At 46.2% G+C, this 24,970-nt stretch overlaps 1 protein-coding gene across 2 annotated transcripts in view; it reads left to right on the plus strand.

Moving 5' to 3' along the window:
* TRAPPC9 (trafficking protein particle complex subunit 9) overlaps positions 1–24,970 on the plus strand; it is a 1,110,831-nt gene that overhangs the window by 74,256 nt on the left and 1,011,605 nt on the right. For both annotated transcript variants that reach the window (XM_063921220.1, XM_063921221.1), the window contains exons 8-9: positions 5,721–5,937; positions 14,803–14,946. In XM_063921220.1, the coding sequence (XP_063777290.1) occupies positions 5,721–5,937; positions 14,803–14,946 (361 nt within the window). The remainder of the gene's footprint in view (positions 1–5,720; positions 5,938–14,802; positions 14,947–24,970) is intronic.

The following is a 24,970-nucleotide window of genomic DNA, read 5'->3' on the forward strand; positions in this document are numbered from 1 at the left end:
CCGTAGCGGGGAAAAAATAACGAGCGAACAACTCGGAATGAGGGCCATTGTATGAAGAATTCTTACCTGTTGGGTTATATTTAGGCTTCTCTCTCCAAATCACCTCATAAGCCTTATTGATAACATAACTGCTCACTTCATTGTCACGTAGTGTCGGGCTTTAATGAAATGCGCTTTCATTAAAGGTCCACTGCCCACACCACAGTTTATGCATCTGAGTGTCCCGGGCTCCTGATAGGTGAGCTCTTGGTGGTGGTTACTACTTGGGCCTAAAGGAGGTGGCCCCTGATAGTGACGTGGGTAACAGATAGGCAGACTGTCATTGTATAGCTCAGCACTATACCAGGGATCTGTACCCACTAGTCACTCTTTGTTCAGGCCACTAGGAGAGATCTGTGCATGAAGGGTAATAGCTGGTCATTTCTTTTCATCTTGGGGTATAATGTGAACTGTGGGCAATAAGAATGAGCAGTTTATTGACGAGACAGTCTCTGTTGTGAATTTTCTAAAGAATTACCCTAACTGTGACTTAGGGTCTGATTCAGGTTTGTAAGCAAAGCAGCACACAGCTGGGCAAAGCCGTGCTGCACTGCGGGTGGGGCAGATGTAACATGTGCAGAGAGATTTACATGGGTGATATTTTTCTGTGCAGGGTAAATAACAGTGAGCAAAATGACAATTTAAGTATCATTAGAAATGTGTTTATTTCAAGGTCTCCGTTAATTTTAGTGTTTATTAGAGTAAAATTTACTCCTCAAAAGGGTATGGGGCGTTGGATAGACACAACTTAGGTCGACAGTCATTAGGTCTACCATGGAAGGTCGACATGGTCATTAGGTCAAAAGGTCAACATGAAGCTTTTCACTGTTTTTGGTGTCGTTTTCTCCGTAAAGTGACTGGGAACCTAAATTAATGCACCGTGTCCCCTCGCATGGCTCGCTTCGCTCGCCATGCTTCGGGCAAGGTGCCTCGCTCCGCTACCGCTTCGCTCGGCACAGATTACCGTTCCAATCGTAGTCCACGTGGATCGTAAAGTATGAAAAAAAAAATCCAAACAATTCGAAAAACTCATGTCGACCTTTTGACCTGACGACCTATTACATGTTGACCTAATGGCATTGTCGACCTTCAGTGGTCGACCTAATGAGTGTCGACTCAACGGCCGTAACCCCCTCAAAAAACCCTTACCTGCTGGGAGGCTAAATGTGAGAGCATATGCTGCGTCCCTCTGTCCAAAGTCATATTCTTTGACTGGAAAACTCTGTGTCTCCTGTGCTGTCAGTCATCAGGACCCGACTGTGACATGTACTGGAAGCTCAAGTTCTGTGTCTTACATCATAGGAGTGGGTGTTTGATCCCCCAGTGTCAGAGGTGGTGAGGGTCAGATGGGGGCTGCCTGTTGTGCAAGTACCACACTAGACACAGCGAGGCAGAGGCGGCCATGTAATTTGGGCTACATCGTGGTCCAGACTGATGTTCTCCACCGACCCTTGTGCAGATAAAACAGAGTTTTCCTCAAAGCAAATCTGTTCCCAGTGCTTGATCTCATCAGGAGCAGTAATTGTGGTGTCAGAAGAGCAGAAGGGATTGGGATTTCACTTATCTCTGTCCAGAAGCCAGATGGAACTCCTCATTCTGAACCTAAATACTGTGCAGGTTCAAGATGGAGTTCTTCAGATGTGTCATTCGGAGTGTGCAGCATTGTGAGTTACAGTAACACAAGTATGTGCCTGTTCCAATATAGAAAGGCTACCAATGTCTTCTCAGCCTTGCTGCTCAGACCCATTTTTGACTCCACCGTTCGTCCGGACGACTGAGGCCTAGCATGTTTATGAAGGTCATGGCTTTAATGTATGCCCTTCTCTGATCTGTAAGGTGACAGTCATTCTCTATCAAGACGATCTGCTTATCAAGATGGGCAAACCAGCCTTGATGCAGGCTAATGTTCTGGATAATTATCAGACCTTAGAATCCAAGGTTGGCTCATCAACTACAAAAAAAATCAAAATACACCTTCCCAGTGGATGGTCATCTTGGGGCTGCTATACAGTACCAGTCAGCAGAAAACATTCTTGAAAGAGGGCAAGAACCTCTAGCTACAGGGTCACTCGCTACAGTTGCTGTTAGCTTGCAGATATTAGTACTTTCATCTGATTTACTTGTTCAAGTGGTCTTGGTGGCACCGGTCTGGTTGAGATGTCCGTGGTACATTTTACTTTCAGTGTGGCAGTTAGCTAGTTGTGGTGTCTTCTGAACAAGACCTGTTGAGCTTTGCTGGGTTTAACGTAATGGGTTGAAGCCATGATCCTTAGCGCTAAGAGCTTCTCTAACATCACGGTACAGAGCAAGCTCATATAACAGAAGCCTGTTACAGCCAGACATTATTGCAGTATATGGAAGACTTCTCCTGTTGAGGACGGAACGGGTATCCTACCTCTTGGTTGAACTGTTTACTCCTTTTCTTGTAAGAGGGTCTGGATGGAGACTTATCCTCTAGGTTTCAGGTCTTTATAAGGCATTTGCACCTCTATACGTCAAACCAGTAGCTCCTTGGGATGTCAACCTGGTGCTGACAGCCTAAAAGTAACCTCCTTTCCAGCTGTTGGATGCAGTAGAGGTCGATTTCTTTTTCCTGGAAGACTTCTTAGTAGAGTTTTGGAGCTGTGGGCTCTTCCTTGTAGTTCTCCACTAATCCTCCTTCATGAATTCCGGTCTGGTCTCCAGAAACTAAACCTTCCTTTTAGCCAAAAGTAGTCTCCAGGCTCCCCCTTAATCAGGACATGGTAATTCAGGCCTTAGACTGGAAGAATAGGTCTCTCTTCACCCTGAGTACTGTCATAGCTTTGAGGAAATGTATTAATAAGCCACATGAAGTACGCAGGGCAGATGGCCTGTTTGGTCCACTATGATACCCACAGGAGTGGTTGGCCGGCTTCAAAGCCGACCATTGCAAGATGAAGTTCTTTTGCAATTGCCTGTATTGCATTGAGGTGGGTTAATCTGGTTCTAAAAATGTAATGACACTCTGTACCAGATCTGTTAGTGCCTCCTGGGCAGTATGGCATGAGAAGCTATGGCCAGCCACTTGGTCTTCCGTACACCCATTCAGTGTGTGTGGTATGATTGATTGACAGTTATGTCATCATGCATCAAGTCGACATGAGAATGTCAAAATGGCCAAACTGTCGACATGCGTCATGTTTTCAGTGACCATATCAACTTTCATCATGTCTCCACTGGTAATATGTTGAAGCGATGAACTGTCAACAAACCATCCCTGGGGGCAGGGCTGGATTAAAACTTGGGGGGTACCTGGGACACTTAAGACAAGGGGCCCTGTGGGAAAGGGGGGGGGGGGAATGTATAGTAGATTGTGCAAACCTCCCAACATGACCCTTTCCTTGACTTCCCTCTTAATATATGATTGGCATCACTATTTAATTGAGAAGAAAGGTATTTCAACACAGAAGAAGAGGAGGTGCTGGGATCTCTGTGTCACTTACAGCTCTCTCCCCCTCCTATCTCTCCTATGGTTGGAAAGTTCCATTGGTAGGTCATGAAACCTGACACTCCTGTGTCTCTGTCTGCTTTGCATACTGTCCTCCTCACATTCTGGCTGATTGGTTCCACTGCTGCACATGAGGGAGAGCCAGTGATGTCACCATCTGCTGGGGCCCCCTGACAGAGGGGGACCCGGAGTACAGTATCCCCTGCGTCCCACCTCTGCTGAGTGTTTCCCCGCCTCTCCCTAATCCTAATTCCGATCACTCCCCCTCGTGCCTAACCCTTAACCCTCCCGGCAGTGCCTAACCCTAACTGTCGCCATTCTGAGAATGTTGCCATTGTACATGGTGACTTTCTAGAAGTTGACACTATGATCATGTTGACGTTCTGAGGATGTAGACACGGTGCCTGTCGACTTTTTAATGTTGACATTGTATATGGTTAAGAACGAGCGCTTATGTTTTAAAGTGGCACCTGAAAAAAAGAGATTTGTTAAAAAAAAACAATTGTTTACGGCCCTTTTTGGGAGCCTTTTAGCGGTGTGGTACACAGACTGGTCCGGAACTATGACCTAGCTGTCCCTACCTGAACGATGGCCACGGGATTCCTCAGCCTGATGTGGCAGCAGCTGTCCGTGGCTTGCTGGTATGATCACGTCTCACCACCGCCGCGTCCAGCGGGGGAGACGCGAGGCAGGGAAGCTTATCAGATGATATCACTCGGCAATCGCCAGGTCCGCTGGACGGCAGTTTGTATAAGTCCTCTGTGTTACCGCGTATCCACCAACGCATTTCATGCTGTATTTAGCACTTCTTCAGGGTTGGGTTATGTTAAAAATGTAACAATATTTATACATAAAAACTTTATTAGTCCATTTAGCAAAAAACGGAACTTCCGGCATTGTAGTTGTGAATGTTGACATGGCAAGTGTTGACCATGTAACTGGGTCCACTTTCAGCAAATACTAAATATTCAACATATTGCGCATCCAAGTATGCCAGTTATGGTTGTAAGATGCACTGCAACTACCCCACATTAATGAGAGCAAGAGATTTTGGTTTATGTTTCCTTTTGTCTGTTATTGGGGTTTAAAAAATAATAATTCTAAAGCTTGTTCTTTTGGAGAAATATATAAAGTGGCCAATCTCCAGTTTAGAACCTCTAGAGAAAATGATTTAATGTACGTATACATAGCCTACTTTTTTTTTTTGTTCTTTAAGAATCATCTATCAAAATTAACGTTGTCATGCTTTCTTCAGTATATGACAAACACAAATCGTTATGCTTACAAATTTAACCTGATTTGTGTTCTTGGTGTAGAATTAAATGCCAGCCATGCTCTGAATTTTGCAAGATCTCACTGCACCTGCTGTGCTTCTATATGGTCACTAGATGGCGCCAGCACTTCACAGAGCTCATACAGTATTTCTCAGCAGTTTTAAAGTGAGTTCATCTGCTACAGTATTGTAATTATTGTACACTTTATGCAACACAGCGTTGTTCTTTTTGTTTTGGCATTTATTAATCCTCCCTTTCAGCCTGATAGCATGCTGAGCTCTGTGCTGGTGCAGCCTTTTGTATTTATACAGGGAAATGGAGACCAGTGAGGCAGTCAGTGTGCAGAAGTCTATTTTTGTACAGTTGTTTGACTTAGTCCTTTTTTTGTTTTTACAGTTTGCGACCTTTTAAATTTACTACCCACTACAGGTGCATTCTCGTTATATGTAAACGGAAGAAATGTTTAATGGGACTATAATGCAGGGCTGAGTCTACGCCTTATAATAGAAACATTGAGGGCAGATAAGAACCACTTGGCCCATCTAGTCTGCCCTAAACACATGGACACGCACACGCTTAAGCACTAGGGTTCATTTTTGTTGGGAGCCAATTAAACTACCAGTATATATTTGGATTGTGGGAGGAAACCGGAGTACCCAGAGGAAACTCACGCAAGCACGGGGAGAACATACAAACTTCACACAGATGGGGTCATGGTGGGAATCGAACCCAAGACTTCAGTGCTGTGAGGCAGTAATGCTAACCACCCGAGTGGAGCGCCGTAGAGTTGGGCCCCCCTGGTTAAGAAAGGTTGTTTTTGTCTTTGCCCCTGTAATACTTTTTTAGCTTCCTTATGTTTGAGACATATTAACCATATATCGGTCATCACACTTTGGTTGTCGAGATATACAGTGTATATATATTTTATTCTCTTCCAGCTCTCAGAAGAGGAGAAGATTCAGCGATACAGCGTCCTCTCTGAGCTGTACGAACTGATAGGCTTCCACCGCAAGTCCGCTTTCTTCAAGCGGGTGGCAGCCATGCAGTGTGTGGCCCCCACTATCTCGGAGCCAGGCTGGAAGGCGTGCTACAAACTCCTGCTAGAGACTCTGCCCGGCTACAGCTTATCCCTGGACCCGAAAGACTTCAGCAGAGGTAACAATGACGGTAAAGACCGGCTCATGACAACTGGTGCAGAGGGAGACGCAGGATTAGCTGTGGGACTTACCGCGGTATATTAGCTTAGGTTAAATGCCCGGAACTATTGAGTTATTTCCTGAGGCTATCATGGTAACCCATAGCTCCGGGGTAAGTGCCCAGAGTGGATGTACTACAACCCCACGGTAAGTCCTGCAGCTCATTGAATTCCCCCATAGTGTGTACCCACCACGAGACCTTTGCTTTCATCATCTAGTTTGCGCTGTGATTTCATGAACTTTCTTCGTAGACAGCGCTCATTGATAATTATTGATTTCTCTTACGTCCTAGTGGACACTGGGGTCTTGTACTTTAGTACCATGAGGTATAGATCGGGTCCACTGGAGCCTGGCACTTTAAAACCTTTAGTGTGTGTGTGTGTGTGCTGGCTCCTCCCCTCTATGCCCCTCCTACCAGACTCAGTTTAGAAAAATGTGCCCAAGGAGCCGGGTGCACTTCTCTGGAGCTCCAGAGATTTTTCTTTAAATTTAATTTAGTTTATTATTTTCAGATAGCTCTGTTTGGCAACCAGGCTACCTGAGCTCCTGAGGTGCTGATCACACATCGTCAGTATGTGTGCCCACGCCAGCAGCTAGCCGCCACCCTCTAACAGATGCCGAAGACCCAGGTGCGGTGAGTGTTATACCAGGGTCCCCGTCGCAGTTTGGCGGCAGGTCAGGCGGCGGTCACGGGCCTGGAGCTGCGGTGCCCCACACGGACGAACTGGTTTTGGGCTATTGCCCCACAGTGCTCACTGTCTCAAGGCTTTGTGTTTACTGTTAAAGATACATTTACTTGTGTTTCTTGTTAAACGTGGCCAGTATAAACTGTAGGGACTGCGCGCCATTACAAGGGGCGGGGCTTCCCGGAGCGGGACCAGCGGCGGGAAGGCGCCATTTCCTGCTGCTGCGGATCTGACACAGGCTGCATGCATGCTGCTCCTCCAGGACCCACGCTGTCACAGGCTGTACAACTGGTACCAGGGGGTCATAGGAAGAGGGGGAGCACGCCAGCGGTAGTGCCGCTGCACTGTTATCAGGTCATACACATACTTTAACACACTGTGCTGCTGTGTTCTGTGTGCTGGTGTCCGCTCCTCAGTGTCACTCCAGGAGCTCTCTAGGGTCTGTGTGGAGGTGATGGTCAGTGAGCTGCGCTGTATACTATTGTGTAAGATGTTTGTTGACATGGTTATGTGTGCTGCTTGTAACTCTACCCCATCCTCAGAGGGGTCACTCATGTGTGAGCAATGTTCCTTGTCTCCACAGGGACACAGTTCACAAGCACCTGACTGGTTGGATAGCTTTAAAAGCATGATTCAGAATGTAAATTCAGAATTAGCTGCAGCTTAAAGAGAGAGACAGGTGTTAAAACATTCCATTGATTGTGTGGCTAAAGCAGCAGATACCAAGAAAGCTTCCCAGCCCCCTCTAGTGGCTTCCATAAACGCTCACTGTCACAGGTGCTCCAGTCTGATTCTGATCAGCCTGATGTGGATGATGATGATATGGATGAGGACAGCTCTCTGTCCCCTGTGGTGGAGGCTCTCCTTTTTGCTGTAAGAGAGGTCCTCCACATACCGGATCAGGAGGTGGAACCAGATGAGGAGTTATACTTTAATGTATGACCCAAGAGTTCAGCTATTTTTCTGGTGTCTAAGGAGTTAAACTCCCTGGCAAGGGAGGCTTGGTTAAACCCTGATAAAAAATTTAACATTCCCCAGAGGTTTTTATCTACCTTTCCCCTTCCAGCTGAGGATAGGAAGTTGTGGGAAACCCCCCCCCCCCCCCCCCCGTCAGTCGAAACGTCGGTATCCAGACTGTCTAAGAAATTGGTAGTGCCTGTTCCTGGGGCTATATCCCTGAAAGAGCCAGCTGACCATAAAATTGAGACAACGCTTAAGGCAATTTATACGGCAGCAGGCGCAGCACAACGCCACACAATAGTTTGCGGGTGGATCTCCAGGGCGGCTGTCAAGTGGTCTGATAATGTTATTGATGGTTTAGACTCTCTACCTCGGGATGAGGTAATTACTCTGCTGCAACATATACAGGATGCTGCACGTTTTATAAGCGAGGCTATTAAAGAGTTGTGTAAGACAAATGGCCGCACTACTGCTATGGCTGTTTCGTCGCGCAGAGCTTTGTGGTTACGTCAGTGGTTGGCAGACACTGATTCCAAAAAGGGTGTAGAAAATCTTCCCTTTACAGGTTATGCCTTGTTTGGAGACAAATCAAATAAATGGATCTCCCAAGCAACGGCCTACCTATCTGCCATCGGCTGCGCTACCTGCTAGATGTTCTTACAAAGGACCCTACTTGCATTTTTTCCGTGTGGCCAGGTTCAAAGGCAGGGGCTGATGGGTCTCCACCACTTCCAGAGGATCTCGTGGTAAGTCCTGTAAACCTGCACCTGCTGTCTCACTGGACCAGACCACCGGATCCCCTGCCACTAAGCCTTCTGCGTGACAGTTGGCCCCAGAGGTAAGGCGACTTTCAGGTAGGTGCTCGCCTTCAACACTTCGCACACGTGTGGGCAGAGTCCTGCCGGGACCCTTTGGTGAGGGACCTCATTTCCCAAGGATACCGGCTGGAATTTCAAGCACTACCTCCTCCATATTTTTAAATTCGGGCTTACCAGCTTTACCCACAGCAAAAGTTACCTTACCAGAGGCTATTCAAAAACTTTTGCAGACAGGGGTGGAAGTTCCTGTTCCTCCTCTGTTGCGCAACAGGTGTTTTTACTCCAGTCTCTTTGTCGTTCCCAAACCAGACGGTTCGGTGCGCCCCATCTTGAACCTGAAGTCTCTAAACTCGTATCTGCGGGTGTTCAAATTCAAGATGGAGTCCCTGCGGGCGGTGGTGTCCGCTCTTGAGGAGGGGGAGTTCATGGTGTCTTTGGATGTCAAGGATGCTTACCTACACATTCCCATGTGGCCCCCTCATCAGGCTTACCTCAGGTTCGCCATATTGGACAACCATTTCCAGTTTCAAGCCCTACCCTTTGGATTATCCACAGCTCTGAGGGTCTTCACCAAGGTCTTGGGGAGATGATGCTGGCACTGCTCATGATGGGAGTGAACATAGTCACCTATTTGGACAATCTCCTAATAAAGGCTGTATCCAGTGAGCGTCTACTGCACAGCATCGATCTGACTACTCGCCTACTTACGGATCATGGGTGGATTTTAAATTTTCAGAAATCTCACCTGGAACCGACCCAATGTCTTCAGTTCCTGGGAATGATTCTGGATACGGTATCTCAAAAGGTGTTTCTCCCGATGGACAAGGCCTTGACTATCCAGGCTATGGTTCGTTCGGTACTCAGTCCTCGCAGGGTGTCCATACATCTTTGCATCTGATTACTGGGCAAGTAGGTGGCTGCGTACGAGGCAATCCAATACGGCAGGTTTCATGCCTGACCATTTCAACTGGATCTGCTAGACAAATGGTCGGGTTCTCACCTTCATATGCACCAGGAAGTGTCCCTATCTCCGAAAGCCCGGATTTCTCTATTATGGGGACTTCAAATTCCTCACCTGGTAGAGGGCAAAAGTTTCAATATCCACTCATAGATTCTACTAACAATGGATGCCAGCCTCTGGGGTTGGGGAGCGGTGACCCAATGGGCCCAGTTTCAGGGGTTATGGTCAGTTCAGGAATCAGTTTTGCCAATAAACATCCTTGAACTCAGGGCAATTTACAGTGCTCTTCTGCAAGCTTCTCATCTCCTGAAGGATCAGGTGATCCAGGACAACGCCACGGCGGTGGCATACATAAACCAAGGGGGAACAAGAGTCAGAGCGGCAATGCGCGAAGTGTCAAGGATTCTCGTCTGGGCAGAGGCCAACGCAAGGGCCATTTCAGCCATATGCATTCCAGGAGTGGACAACTGGGAAGCAGACTTCCTCAGCAGGCACGACCTCCATTCGGGGGAGTGGGGCCTCTATCCCCAGGTATTTCAACACTTAATTCACGGGTGGGGCTGTCCACAGATAGACCTGATGGCTTCTCGTCTCAACAAGAAGCTTTGCTGTTACTGTTCCAGAACGAGGGATCCACAGGCTGTAGCAGTGGACGCGCTGACATCACTGTGTATGTACTTGTTCCCTCCTCTACCGCTGATCCCCAGAGTGCTAAAAAGACTAAGAAGGGAAAGCGTTCAAGCAATTCTAATTGGCCTCGACGGACGTGGTACTCTGAACTCCTAGCCATGACTCTGGAGGATCCATGGCCTCTACCGCTCTTGAGACGATCTTCTTCAGCAAGGTCCGTTAGTCTATCCAGACTTACAGCGGTTACGTTTGACGGCTTGAAAGTTGAGAGGGAGATTCTAGGAAAAAATGTTTTTTCCCCTCGACTTATTTCCACCATGGTCCAGGCCAGGAAGAGAGTTACGTCAAAACATTATCATCGTATCTGGAAAAAGTATGTTTCCTGGAGTGAAAGTAGAAAGGTGCCTCCCGTGGAGTTTAGGATTGGTCGTTTTCTACTTTTCCTGGAAGCGGGAGTGGATATGGGCCTACGTTTAGGCTCCACCAAAGTCCAGATTTCTGCACTCTCTGTCCAGAAACAGCTTGCCATGTTGCCGGAAGTACAGACTTTCCTAAAGGGAGTCCTTCATATGCAACCGCCCTTTGTACCTCCCATGGGTCCATGGGACCTCAATGTGGTTCTGTCCTTTCTCCAATCGGATTGGTTTGAACTTTTACAGAGGGTGAAGTTGAAATTTCTCACCTGGAAGACGGTGATGTTATTGGCTTTGGCGTCTGCTAGGTGTGTCTCTGAATTGGCGGGCCTTATCCTGTAAGCGTCCTTATTTGTTTATTCATGAGGACAGGGCGGAACTTAGGACCCCTCCTCAGTTTTTGCATAAAGTGCTGTCCGCTTTTCATGTCAATCAGGCTATTGTGGTTCCAGTGTTGTCTGATGCTTCCGTTGGTCCTGAGTCCTTGGATGTGGTCAGGGCTTTGAAGATTTATATCAAAAGGACGGCCCGTCATCGGAAATCTGACTCGCTGTTTGTCCTTTATAATGCTTCCAAGATTGGTTGGCCAGCTTCCAAACAATCTATTGCTTTTTAGCTCAGGTTGACCATTTAACAGGCCTATACTTTGGCGGCTCTGCCCTTACCGGAGTCTGTTCAGGCCCACTCGAGGAGGTCGGTGGGGTCTTCCAGGGCGGCTGCCCGGGGTGTATCGACCCTACAATTGTGCCGAGCTGCAACCTGGTCTGGTTCGAACGCGTTTGTTAAATTCTATAGGTTCGATACCTTGGCCAAGGATGACCCTTCAGTTTAGTCAGGCGGTTTTACAGAGGTCTCAGCACTCTCCCACCCGTTTGGGAGCTTTGGGACTTCCCCATGGTACTAAAGTACAAGACCCCAGTATCCACTAGGATGTAAGAGAAAATAGGAATTTAATACCTTCTGGTAATTCCTTTTCTCCTAGTCCGTAGTGGGTACTGGGCGCCCGCCTCAGCGCTTCGTTCCTGCTTACCTGTGTAAGTATTTGGTTGGACCGGCATTGCTGTCCCGTTATGTTGTTGGGATAGCTGTGCTATCCTGGTTGGGTTGATGCTGCAATTCTCTGTTCTTGTTAGCGCTCTCCTTTCGTTTATGGGGGGTCATTCCGAGTTGTTCGCTCGTTGCCGATTTTCGCAATGGGGCGATTAATGCGAAAATGCGCATGCGCATGGTACGCAGTGCGCATGCGCTAAGTATTTTAGCTCAAAACTTAGTAGATTTACTCATGTCCGAACGAAGAATTTTCATCGTTGAAGTGATCGGAGAGTGATTGACAGGAAGTGGGTGTTTCTGGGCGGAAACTGACCGTTTTCTGGGAGAGTGCGGAAAAACGCAGGCGTGCCAGGATAAAACGTGGGAGTGTCTGGAGAAACGGGGGAGTGGCTGGCCGAACGCAGGGCGTGTTTGTGACGTCAAACCAGGAACGAAACGGCCTGAGCTGATCGCAGTGTAGGAGTAAGTCTCCAGCTACTCAGAAACTGCTAAGAAATTTCTATTCGCAATTCTGCTAATCTTTCGTTCGCTATTCTGCTAAGCGAAGATACACTCCCAGAGGGCGGCGGCCTAGCGTGTGCAATGCTGCTAAAATCTGCTAGCGAGCGAACAACTCGGAATGAGGGCCATGGTTGTGTGTTGGCTTGTTGCCTCACCGCTGTTGTAATGTTTTCTTCTCTCATGTTATGTCCATCTCCTCGGGCACAGTTTTCCTAGACTGAGTCTGATAGGAGGGGCATAGAGGGGAGGAGCCAGCACACACATACACACACTAAAGGTTTTTAAGTGCCAGGCTCCAGTGGACCCGATCTATACCCCATGATACTAAAGTACAAGACTCCAGTATCCACTACGGACTAGGAGAAAAGGGATTACCGGTAGGTATTAAATTCCTATTTTTTTTCTAATTGATAAAAAACCTTGCATGCAAAATGTGCTCTCAGCCATTCAGCAAACGGCTGTTATCTGTCTAGCGCTAGTTATTTATAAGCCACCGATTAGTTGTTACGGTTACATTTGCGCCTAAATGCCCTGTTAGAGAATGTGCCGCGGTGACTGTGCCCCAGATTCCATCCCACAACCCATCCGCTGCCCCCGGATGAGGCTTTTGTGTATCTGGAAACTTCCCCACGTTGAATCTCCGCGCTCTGTGTTCTCACTTCGTAGTGTTATAGTGTTCCTCTTTTGTCAGCTACATGAAAGGCTCGTCCTCTGTTCCTCTATTGTAGTCTTTTCTTTTTGCTCACCGCAGTGGGTTTTTTTCTTTTTTCGGTCTATTTTTTTTTTTCTACTCACAAAGTCGCTGAAGTATAAAAGCATTTAGAAATCTGTGTTTAATATTTTAATTTCGTTTGTGGTGGCCGCCAGCAAAGCTTTCAGCAACTGCAGCGCACGCTACCTAATCTTTTTAAGCAGCAAAACAAAAAGGGAAGAGAAGGAAAAGCCTTTTCTTGTGTGACTGTGCCTAATGTGAGGGGGGAAGGGGGGGGTGGATAAGTGGAGAGCAGTGCTGGAGGAAATGGTCCTGGATTAGTGAGTGGAAGAAGCTGGATGGAATTTTATAATTTAAGATGATCAGCTGGGTGGACCTGATCCTGGGCACAGGTAGCTAGGGAATGGGAATTTGTGGAATAATATTAATTATTACAGATGATTGAAATAAGACTCAGATGATATATGTAAAAGTAACTGTGACCGGGTGGTTCCGTACGAAAGCTCTCACCGCCTCGAGTCCCACCCCCAGGCACAAAATCGAGTTTTAGGTCACCCGGGACCTGGCCAATTAGGGGATTCCCGCTTACCGTCAGTAACCGCCTGTACTGACTCCACCCACTGCTCAGTGGGCGGGTACAATGCTGCCACCACCAGACTCCTTGTTGCCGTGGCGTCTGGAACCACGGTTCTGCTCTGTATGCGTCGACGGAGCTAGGTTTCGCCTAGCCCTGCAGGTCACAAGATGAAGCGGTAGTCTTGAGGCAGAAGATGTTTATTTGACCAAATAGTTCTGAAAAGAACTTCAGCAATACAGCAGATGTTTACAGCAGAAAGTAGTTGGTATAATACACTGGAGGCTCACAGGCCTCCTCTTTTTATCTCCGTTCTATACACTGTACCACAGGGGGGTAAGTCCTCCCTGTCTTCTCCAACCAATCAGTTTATCGCACAAAATCTAAATAAATACAAGTTACATTTCAAAAGAGTTAAGAATTAGATAAAGCAATATTCTGCTCCTTTTCGTACTTGAACCAAACCAGTGGCTTTTCCAAACACAATCTGATTAACATGTTCCTGTTTTTTTTCCACAAATGATAAATATAACATGAATTTCAATTGCATTCATTCTCTCACACATAGACAACGTTCTTGTCATTTTAAACATAAATCTGCATCTAACATACGTAATGCAGCCTAGGACATCTTAATTGTTGTTACACGAAACCAACTAGTTTGCATTCGTAAAACACAATCTGATTTAGCAGGCACTTTTGTCTTTCACATCTCCATGCAAAACCAGTTTTGGCTTATCACACAACAGGAGATGCTGAAAACGTATACAGTCTTCTTTCCAAACCTTAGTTTGTATCTGAAAGAAAATGTTTGCCCACCAAAAGGCCTGCTAATCGACACCTATCCCCTGCTGGAGCTAGGACAATTAACATATGACTTGCTATGTACAAGTTGCTGAAGAACAATTGTCAAAGCATTTTAGAAACAAATTACCTAATACTTTTCTCATAAGCTCTTTGTCCATGCAGTTCTATAACTGTGCAGTCCCTCATTCTCCAACTGCGCACTGCGCAGTGATATAACATATAACACATTATTAAACATGCTTTTGTAGAACATGGCACCAAGCGCCAATTCGTCCATTTAAAAATTATGTCGGGTGCGGAAAGTTAACCCCTTACGTGCCACGGCTGCCATTGTCCATGTGACTGACGGGGTCTCCGGCCACAGTAACCTTTATATTGTGACTAATAAAAGTGGCCTCGAGGTTTCCCAGTGTGTATATAGAGGCATTTACAGAGCCTTAGCTCCCAGAAATCCGAATATGGGCCAAATGTAATAGATTTAAAGCGCCAGTGACTTCAAAACCTGGTTGGTATTGCCTTTAAATTCTGCGTCGCCTGTAGAAGAGCCGCGCAAAAACATTCAAGATACTTCCACATAACTGACTTGTTTCTGCTTTGTATCAGCCCGTATGCGTCTGATCTGTAATAAGGGTTCTGTTCTGGTATTCTGTGCAGGCATTCGCTGTAGCTGGGCCTATACAGACAATTCTCTTTGATGCTGTTCCCTCTGCAGGTGCGCACAGAGGATGGGCTGCAGTACAGATGCGCCTGCTGCACGAGCTTGTCTACGCCTCCCGGAGGATGGGGAACCCTGCGTTGTGTGTTCGCCACTTGTCCTTCCTTCTGCAGACCATGCTGGACTTCCTGTCTGACCAAGGTAGGTCATCTGCAGATGACGGTCCTGTTGCTAAATGATTTCACCAAGCTCTTTATTGTAATCTACGTGCATAGTTCTATTTGTGGATGTTTGTAAAAGACTTGTCACATTTGGTTTGTAAAGTCCTAACCCACTGCTCCATGCTCCTTGCTTCATGTCTCCCCCCATCTGTATCACCCTGTCTGTTTTCTCCTCCCTGTATAGTGTTCACTCTAGGATGAACAGTGGTCAGGCGTCGTCCCAGAAATAGGGCACGCCTACGAAGTGGGTGTGGCAACTCAGAGAGCATGGCCTCATGACACACCCCTTATTTGTCACTCTTGGGGGTGTGCCTAGCACTTACGGACATGCTGGGCTGCCTCCAAGCTCTATCCACACTATGAATAGATGCCGTGCGAGCGCTCAACCGCAACTTTTCCCACCTGCCGGTGGGGATGGCAGGCTGTTTCAGCGGCATGCCTCCATATGGGCAGGGCGCATTTTATCATTTTAAAATCGGGCAGGCCGCGGCGCCTCCCTGGAACAGCCTAGTGGGAACACTACCTGTATCATGTAAGCTCTTACGAGCAGGGCCCTCTTCCCTCATGTGCTTTTTCCGCACCCACTTATGCCATCATCTACTCCATACAATGACCCCTAACCCTTAGTTTCTGTGCTATTACCGATGAAGCAGCAATGTTTATAAATGATGTCCAAGTTCTGTACTGTAAGTCACTGTTCTCTTGTTTAGTTCTTTTCTTTTTAAAACCCTCCGTACTGCTCTCCTGGGGGAAGCCTGTGGCTCAGCTGGTTAGTATGCTAATGAACCCGGCTAGCATGCTGAACAGCCAGACCAGCTTGCCAATCACAGCCGCTGCCATCTCTCTGCTGTAGGTCTGTCCTCTGCACACGGACTGTGCAGCAATCTATTACCATACTGGGTGTTGCTTCATATTGCTCTCACTTGGTCAAACTGGGTTTAGGGACTTTTATTTTCAATATTGCAGGTTGCATATAGCCTGTACAGGAAAGGCCTAGTCACATCTCTATTATTAGGTAGTAGCCTATAATAAAAGACCGTCCCCCTGTTTGCAAGGTAGAGGCTCCATGGATTAGGCACTTAGTATGTTAATAAACCTGGCTAGATTGCTAATTGGCCTGAGCAGCATACCAGCATTAGACACTGCTGCGCAGCTCTTATCTGTCCTCTCCTAATTGCATTGAAGGTGGGATGGGGACGTGTTGTCTTTTGTAGGCCATAGTTTGTACTTGATAAAAGACGACCGGTCACAGATGTGACGGCTCACCTTTAAATGGAAGAAAAACTTAATTTTAGCAGAACTATTGTCCCAATGGCCTGAAACCAAGGCTGACTATGCATTTCTGCTGCGGCTGTACAATAAGTTTGCTGTAAAGCTTCTCTCGGCTGAATGCAGCGCATACTAATGGGAATCTGTATTCTGTGTGATACAAGCCTCTTCTGTGTTACCTAGCAATCAGCTCTTCTGTAGTCTGTCTGTTAAACAGCGCAACTGCCTATGTTCCCACATGTTGCATCTGTCAGCCAAAGGTATAGCTATCCCGCAGATAAATTAGGCTATTTTGATCAGGGAAAGAGGCCTTTTTGTTCCTATGTACATAGCACATCTTATCAGTAAGTCATTGAAAATCGCAATGACTGAGAGGGTAATAGGCTGTAGAGAGGTTGGGAATATGGTTTACGGCTATTGTTACTTTGTTCAGCTACATTTTCACCTTGCCATTCATCTCTTTGTTTGCCTATATCTAGCCACGTTACAGACACGCTCACTAAACTCCGTGCAGGCATCAGCGCAATCTTCCCAAAGCTCTGCTGCTCTGAGCAGCTGTTTGCGTTATGGGAGCATGGAACGTGTATTAGTGAATAGCATGTGTGTAGTGCATTGGATGCTCGCTGTTATGTGTGATGGCCTTTTAAGCACCGCTAGCGCACATTGAGCCGTTACACTATCGGGGACATGTGCAGTACATCACAGGCCACTCGGAGAGTAGATTGCCGCCTGCGACCGGCACATGTGCTCTGCCCGGGATGTTCAGGGAGCGGAGTTTTCTTGGCATTCCCCTCGTCCAAATAATCTATCTCTCTGGTTGGTTTTGTTTCATGGACAGATTAAGTCGCTGCGGGCGGATGGTGCGTGAAATGAAACCACTCAGGCTCGCAAAGGCCTCGATTCATTAGCAACGCATGTCTCCCTCATTCTGAGGGCTGAGGCACATCGGTGCCAAGCTCAACAAAATAAAGCCAATTCCTCTTGCTGATTTAAATGGGATAAAGGAGCTACTGCCGGCCGTCTCGTCTGTTCATACGTGATAACTCCGTCAGAAGGCTTTAGGTGGAAGCTCCCTTTCCTAGCGCTGTAGTCGGACCTGTTCGCTGCACTGGGTAGCTGGTTCCCAGCACATGCTCCAGAAACCATCCTGCCAAACTAATGGTCATCCAGATAACATACTTCAGAAAAGGTCCCAAACTCCCACTTTTTAAGGTTTTGCCAATCGCTTTATAGAAAGACAAGGAAGAGGTCCTGACAAATGGAGTCACTGGGGGAGATTCAAATGTTTGAAAAGTCGGTTGGGTGTCTGTTTTTTCCTGTCTATTAGATAGACTCCCAACTGACTTTTCAAACATTTGAATCTCCCCCACTGGGTCTGCTCCACCCAGCAGTTACACGGTCCTCCATTGTGCTTCTTCTCTTTCCAGGTTACATATTTGCACTAAATTGATCAGATGATTGTTTAAAGTAGGAGGTGGATGGGGTAGCGAGGAGAGGGGTGTAAATCGTGGAATGATCCTGGCTACGCTCGGTCTTTAAAAAATAAATAAACATGGCTGTCTTCCACAGAAAAGTTTGTACCCAAAGGTAACGTGGTGACCGTATTTTCAATTCTCTTCTCCTGCGCATAATAATAATAATAATAATAATAATAAAATAGAATTTTTTATTTCGGCTTGTGTCTCTAAATCTCAGAGGTCAAGCTACTCGTTAAACAATTCCATACCCTACCATCACATACACTTACCACTGGATCCATCCTTCCTTATATATAGTTACTGCTCCTTTAAACGGAATGTTTGGTACTTTTGCAAGGAGCTGTCCGCTCAGTGACTCCGCTGCAGTACACCTGGTCACACATAGAGGGCCTAATTCAGATCTTATCGCAGCAGCAAATTTGTTAGCAAATGGGCAAAACCATGTGCACTGGAGGGAGGGAGGAGGGGAAGGGGGGAGATGTAACATGTGCAGAGAGAGTTAGATTTGGGAGGGTTATATTTTTTCTGTGCAGGGTAAATACTGGCTGCTTTATTTTACACTGCAATTTAGACCATTTAGACACCCCACCCAAATCCAACTCTCTCTGCACATGTTACATCTGTCCCACCTGCAGTGCACATAGTTTTGCCCATTTGCTAACAAATTTGCTGCTACGATCAGATCTGAATTAGAACTAGAGTCGTGATGGCAAGTTGCAGTATGTTAGGATGTTAGAAAGGCTTTGCCTTATGACTTGCAGTACCCGTCACCTGTGCCTTGGGACATCCTTGTACAGAGGGCAGAACGTGCTCGGGAGAGGTGGTGATTAGTGTAGAATGGGTACGGGAGGCTGAAGGAGGGATGTACAGCAAGAAGCTCAGAGGGTACGGGAAAGTAGGTTAGTGTGGACTAACTAACAAAGTACATAGGGTGGTCTATAGTATTTGTAATAAATACATATTTTGGATATGTTTGAGTAATTGCCGCCGATTAGGTTGTGCTACATTCCTCTTATTTGCGTCTAGTTTAGTCATTATTATTATTGATAGTAAAAATTATTTTACTTAATTGATGAGCGCCAACTTTGGGGAACACAGTCCTCCAAGTTTTTGTCTTGTTTTTACATTTTAAGGTTAGCGAGTCCTCTAATTGGGAAGCTGCGGTTCAGCTAATTAGTTGTCATCAGATAGATTAGCGCACGTGTGTGTGTGCGCAGAGAGATGCTGGAGAACGATCATGGAGACGTGGACCCTTAGATGTATCAGGTAGAAGAGAAAAATGAGAACTCACTTAGTGGAGCGAAGGTGGAATCCAATTGGGAATAGTCCAGGAGGCAATGACCGACGAAGCTCTGGGGGTCAAGAGAAGGTTTTTTGAGATGGGGTGAGATTGGTTGCTTTAGACAACTTCTCCACTTTATCTCTCCCCTTAGGTGAGACAAGATGATGCTTTGAGGGCAAGGGGAAGATGCCAGTGGAGACGGACCAGTTCATATAGGACCAGATGTATTAAGCCTGGAGAAGTGATAAAGCAGTGATAAGTGCAAGGTGATAACGTACCAGCCAATCAGCTCCTAACTGTAAATTTACATGTTGGAGCTGATTGGCTGGTGTGATCAGCTCCTAACTGTAAATTTACATGTTGGAGCTGATTGGCTGGTGTGTTATCACCTTACACTTGTCACTGCTTTATCACTTCTCCAGACTTAATACATATGCTCCTAAGTAGGTTCAGAGCCAGATGGGCATTAGGGGAACGCTGAGCGTAGAAGGCCAGAAAGGGACAAAGGGGCAAGTAGAGGGAAGAGCAGATGACAGCCGAGCGTGTGTCTCCTCTTCTGAGATGGATAGGCAGGAACACGTGGTTGGTTGGGCATATGGTGAGGGCGTGAGTATTACGGCTGGGGCCTGGAGAGAGGATCTGGTTCCACTTCCTGCAGAGCATACTGTGTATGTGGAATACTGCTATGTGTTTCTGTGGGGTCTATTCATGAAGCAGCGAAAAGTGTGGAGAAGTGAGCCAGTGGAGAAGTTGCCCATGGCAACCAATCAGCATCGAGGTAACATTTATAATTTGCATTCTATGAAATTGTACGGAGCAGCTGATTGGTCATCATGAGCAAATTCTCCACTGGCTCACTTCTCCACACTTTTCACTGCTTCATGAATAGACCCCTAAGTCTTTATAAGTTTTACAGCAGTAGCAGTGTCCTCATTATAACAGTGGAAGGTGCTGATGGTGTAAAAGAGGTGGCGTTAGAATCACCATGGCAGGAAATATTGTGGTTTGAAACCAGTTTTGCTGGCGCTCTACCCATAGGCGCATATCTTGCAGTTCTGGACCCCAAATGGTGGTCCACTCTGTGGTTTTGGGGTCCGTCGCATGTTACATATGTTGTACATTTTATGGGAGGTAAAGCAGCTTTAGCATCACTGGCATATAACCCCATGGCATATGTTTCTAAACCTTCACTGCTTGCTCTTTTGATATAAAAGAATTTAATCAATATGGTAAATCAGAGAGAGGGATGGATTGACGTGAAAGCAGATCGGCTGTCGTAGTCCCTTGGCGCTATATACTGTATACAGGCGTGCCAGAATATGATCGTATTGATTTTAGTGTTATTGTTTATTGACATTGTGTTCGTTTTGGGGCTATTTGTTACGCTAATATATTGTAGGGCGGCTGGAGCGACAGAATGTTTTAGATTTTAGCGTCTAGGCTGTATCTCAATTCTATCTTTATAGACAACCATGTTACCCACTCGCTGGTGATAACAACAGGATTTAATTATCCCAGCGAGGCGGTAAGCAAGTGGTGATTAGCGGCTACAGCCAGAGAGCCGACCGGCTGACACTTGATTAATAAACTATGGGGATAAAGCGTTTGTGTTATCTCTGCAAACTGTGCGCGGTGTTCTGAGATTTTCCTATTGTGCGCTGATGGGCTTAACGCGGCCCGGTTTGAGTGTGCTCTGGTCCAGATCGATGTTATATTTTCATTATCCCAGCTGCAGAAAATGTTTGAAATGACTGAGTCTATTAAAAAAAAAAAAAAAATCATTTAGTTTTGCTCTTAAGCTGATTGAATCAGGGGCCTGCCTCTGTTGGAGGGACGGCGGTTACGTCGCCCGCTGCTTCAGCTGCGTTATGTTCGGCTCCTTTTGAAAGGAATAAAATGTAGCCAAATGTAACTTTTAAAAAAGGGATAATTTATTCCTGGAATGATGAGAAGGCCCTGTTAAATGTCTGGCGGTGGCAATACGGGGAAAGTGCCCAGCGGACCAGAGACTCTGCTTGCAGGATCTTCCTATCTATCACGGCTTTGTTAAACATTTAACCTTGCAGTCGTCTTAGGGACCGGTGATCACTTATTTTTTCTGAAATGCATAATGAGGATGACCACCTGTATGCATGCAAACGTTGTCATTTTAAATATTCTAATATATTTTGGGATATTGGGATATGTGTAGAACTGCTGAGTTGGGGTTGGCAGCGCCATAGCGTTGCACCGATGCACCCTGGGCTTGGCCTGCTTTTGGGCACTCCTGTGGATTTTCCGGGTGGATCTCCAGGTTACAGGATGCCATCCCTAGCACCCTGCAAGACAGTTACAGGTGCAACCTTGGGAGCGACTAGCTCCCTCCACCATGCATCCTGGGCAGGGACACCGCTAGAGCACACCTGGTTACGGCCATTTGTGAGTTCCATAGATAATATAGTCTATTAAGTATGAGACAAGAAGTGGGTGCAGTCTTCCCGCACTCATTGTGGCACAATGCCGGCATAATACCCGCACTCATTGGGGCACAATGCCAGCATAATACCCGCACTCATTGTGGCACAATGCCAGCATAATACCCGCACTCATTGGGGCACAATGCCGGCATAATACCCGCACTCATTGTGGCACAATGCCAGCATAATGCACATTATGGTCGCTCATTAGCCCCTCACACCTGTAATATAGTCTGAGAATAGCTATTATTACTGATCGGCGGTCGCGGTGGCTTGCACTCTAATGTGCGATGCTGTAGAGGTCGCATATTTACATTATCTTCTCCGTAAAGCCTTTGCTACATTGCTGGGATACGTAAATCATACGGAGATGCTCGTTTCCACACTTCCACGTGATTAATGTAAAATACTACTTTGTGAATAGTTCACCATTTAGTTCACCATTTTGCTGTTTACGGCTAAGGCCATCTTTAGTGGCCGTGATCAGTGTATCAGTGGCATTTCCACATTAAGCAGTGGGTCCTGGTAGCCGGGAAGAGTGATTATATATTTTCTCAGCGTATCTAAACAATGGTTTCCCGGAAGACGCTGGCTCGCAATGTCGCTCCTCACACTTTATGGTGCGAAACAGCAGACAGACAGGATCATCAATCTCCCGCTCGCTGTGTCTGCACAAGCCTGTCCCGTAGTGCTTCCGTAGTGATAGGATAGCGTGACACTAGCTGGAAGACTCTCAACCGATAAGTGCAGGGTGGGATCTGCGGCCCTTTAACCCCTACTCTACTGCGGGCGGGGGGGGGGGGGGGGGGGGGGATTGTCTTCTGTAACAGCTTCGGTCATTTACACCAAAGTATGGTAGAAGTCGTATCAGTAGTAGAATATGATACAATGAATTGTCATATTCATACAATGTATAGTCATATTCATTTTAATCAGACTGCACAGAACTGGGCTACAGTACATGATATACATTTTTTGTTAATCAATAATTGTTATTAACTTAATACTTTTGTAAACTCCCCGGCACAGCAGCTATTTAGAAATGGAACATTGTGGTGATGAAATGACTAAAACAAGTATTGGTCGTCACCTCAAAAAACAAATTGGCTTAAGTGAAAGTCTATGTTCCTGACAATAGAGATTTAGGGTGGGATGTACTAAGCCCATAAAAGTGATAATTTCACAGTGATAAATTATCAGCCAACCAGCTCCTAACTGTCATTTTTCAAACGCAGCCTGTAACAGGCAGTTAGGAGCTGATTGGCTGGTAATTTATCATTGTGAAATTATCGCTTTTATGGGCTTAGTACATCCCTCCCAGAGACTTAGAAATATAACTTGATATTTTGAGAACAGTGATGTCACAGGACTGGGAAAGTGTGCCGTGATGGAACTCATGATGTAAGTGAAGGTAAAGCGTACATGGATATAAGGATCGCCTTGTACAAGCAGCTTCAGAGTAACAGTTTAAAAGCAGTCTGCCTTAAGCCTCCTAAGTTATATGGGCGGCCCTGACCTCACAAACACATCCGTCATCTCCTGATCTACTCTGTGCTGCTGGGAGACCCTAATCCTCCCACTATATAACTCTCAGTTTTTGGCTTCCTGCTGCCTCCATTCCCCTCCTCACATCATATCACTGCCCCGTCACATGCAGCCCTGTCCTCACTGACACATCACTCATCTCCTGATATACTCTGTGCTGCTGGGGACATTGCTCCTCCCACTATATAACTCTCAGTCTGTGGCTTCCTGCTGCCTCCATTCCCCTCCTCACATCATATCACTGCCCTGTCACATGCAGCCCTGTCCTCACTGACACATCACTCATCTCCTGATATACTCTGTGCTGCCGGGGACCCTGCTCCTCCCACTATATAACTCTTAGACTGTGGCTTCCTGCTGCCTCCATTCCCTCCTCACATCATATCACTGCCCCTGTCACATGCAGCCCTGACCTCACTGACACATCACTCATCTCCTGATATACTCTGTGCTGCTGGGGAACCCTGCTCCTCCCACTATATAACTCTGTCTGTGGCTTCCTGCTGCCTCCATTCCCCTTGATAAAGCTAAATATTTATCGTATATAAAACACTTTAAGAGGTCTAAGAACACTGTACGCTATCTACGTAAGAAGTACCGTAAGGGTACGCAAGTTGTGTAGCGATCGCTCAACCGTAGTCGAGACGCTCAAGCGTCACGTTCGCTTACGGCCCAGTGATCACAGGCAGGCACGCTATTGGCTGCCGACTAACGTGATGATTCGCTATAGCGTAGCGTACGCTCGGGACCACGAGGAGATCACCAGCGGTGCAGACGCTTACAACGTTAAAACCTTTATATCTATACCTTTAACAATGAGATACACAGTATACCTTAGTGTAGAGACAGAGTGTAAGTGCAACCTGGTGTAACCTGATTAACTACAAAGCTGCTTGAGCGTCACCGACGCTCAGAGAATACTTAACCCTATAAAGAATACACAGATACCTGGGCTTAGGGTCCAAAACCTATTATATGTATTATAACTATTATACTTGAAAAAGGAATCACAGTACAAATGATACACTACAATATAACATAGACCAACTAACCAGATAACTACACGGGAAATACAATACAATACAATTAAAGGAAAATACGAGAGAAAGAGTAGAGAGAGAGAGAGAGAGAGGGCTCACAGTAAGACAATATGATTACGGCTGTACCTGGACCTCCTGGTCTGCTATGACCTCCTGGTCTTGTTACAGTATGACCTCCTGGTCTGCTATACTCTAATGCTCAAAATTGTATATTTAACCAGGGATGCCTCCCTAGCCACCGTGCACGTCACTTACACGCATGTACCTCACGAGTACTCGACTTTTCTTGTGGTTCAACCTTTAAAAATTGTAAAAACACTCACTCATCACATGTACACTTTTGTTTCTATTTCTATTTCTGCGCAGAAATTTTTCTTTAGATCAGGTGTGTTACCAATTAGGAGCAGGATCTGTTAATTAAATTTCGGACACCCAAAAATAGACTTGCGTTATTTCTCGCCTCGCGTTATTTATCGCTTTGCGTTATTTATCGCTTTGCGTTAAAAATCAACTTATCGTGACTTGAGCTACGTGGGCGTAACCGGACGCTCCGTTGCGTAACGTACGCTGCGTGCGTCGGCCTTTGGATTGCGTACGCAAGTCTTTGTTAGAGACACGTATACGCAAAGCAAAGATCCACCGTAACACAATTTATACTTTTATCAATGTAGATGATCCTTGATCATCTACCACACAACACACTGACTTCGCCTTATCTCCCAGGCAAAACTGTGTGTTTGTCTATCTTTTAACTATATTACCTTTACTCTTAAACTATGAAATAACGGCAAATCTCTTTTAGTACTTCTATCAACTATAAAACTGGCAGACAGGAGAGTGATATACGAAAATGAAAAAGAAAAAGAAATGCAGATATATATATGTGTGCGTGCGTGTGTACGCAAGACAGAAAAATAAAACAGTTTTAAAAGAC

Source organism: Pseudophryne corroboree, chromosome 5 (assembly GCF_028390025.1).
Source record: "Pseudophryne corroboree isolate aPseCor3 chromosome 5, aPseCor3.hap2, whole genome shotgun sequence".
NCBI lineage: Eukaryota > Metazoa > Chordata > Amphibia > Anura > Myobatrachidae > Pseudophryne > Pseudophryne corroboree.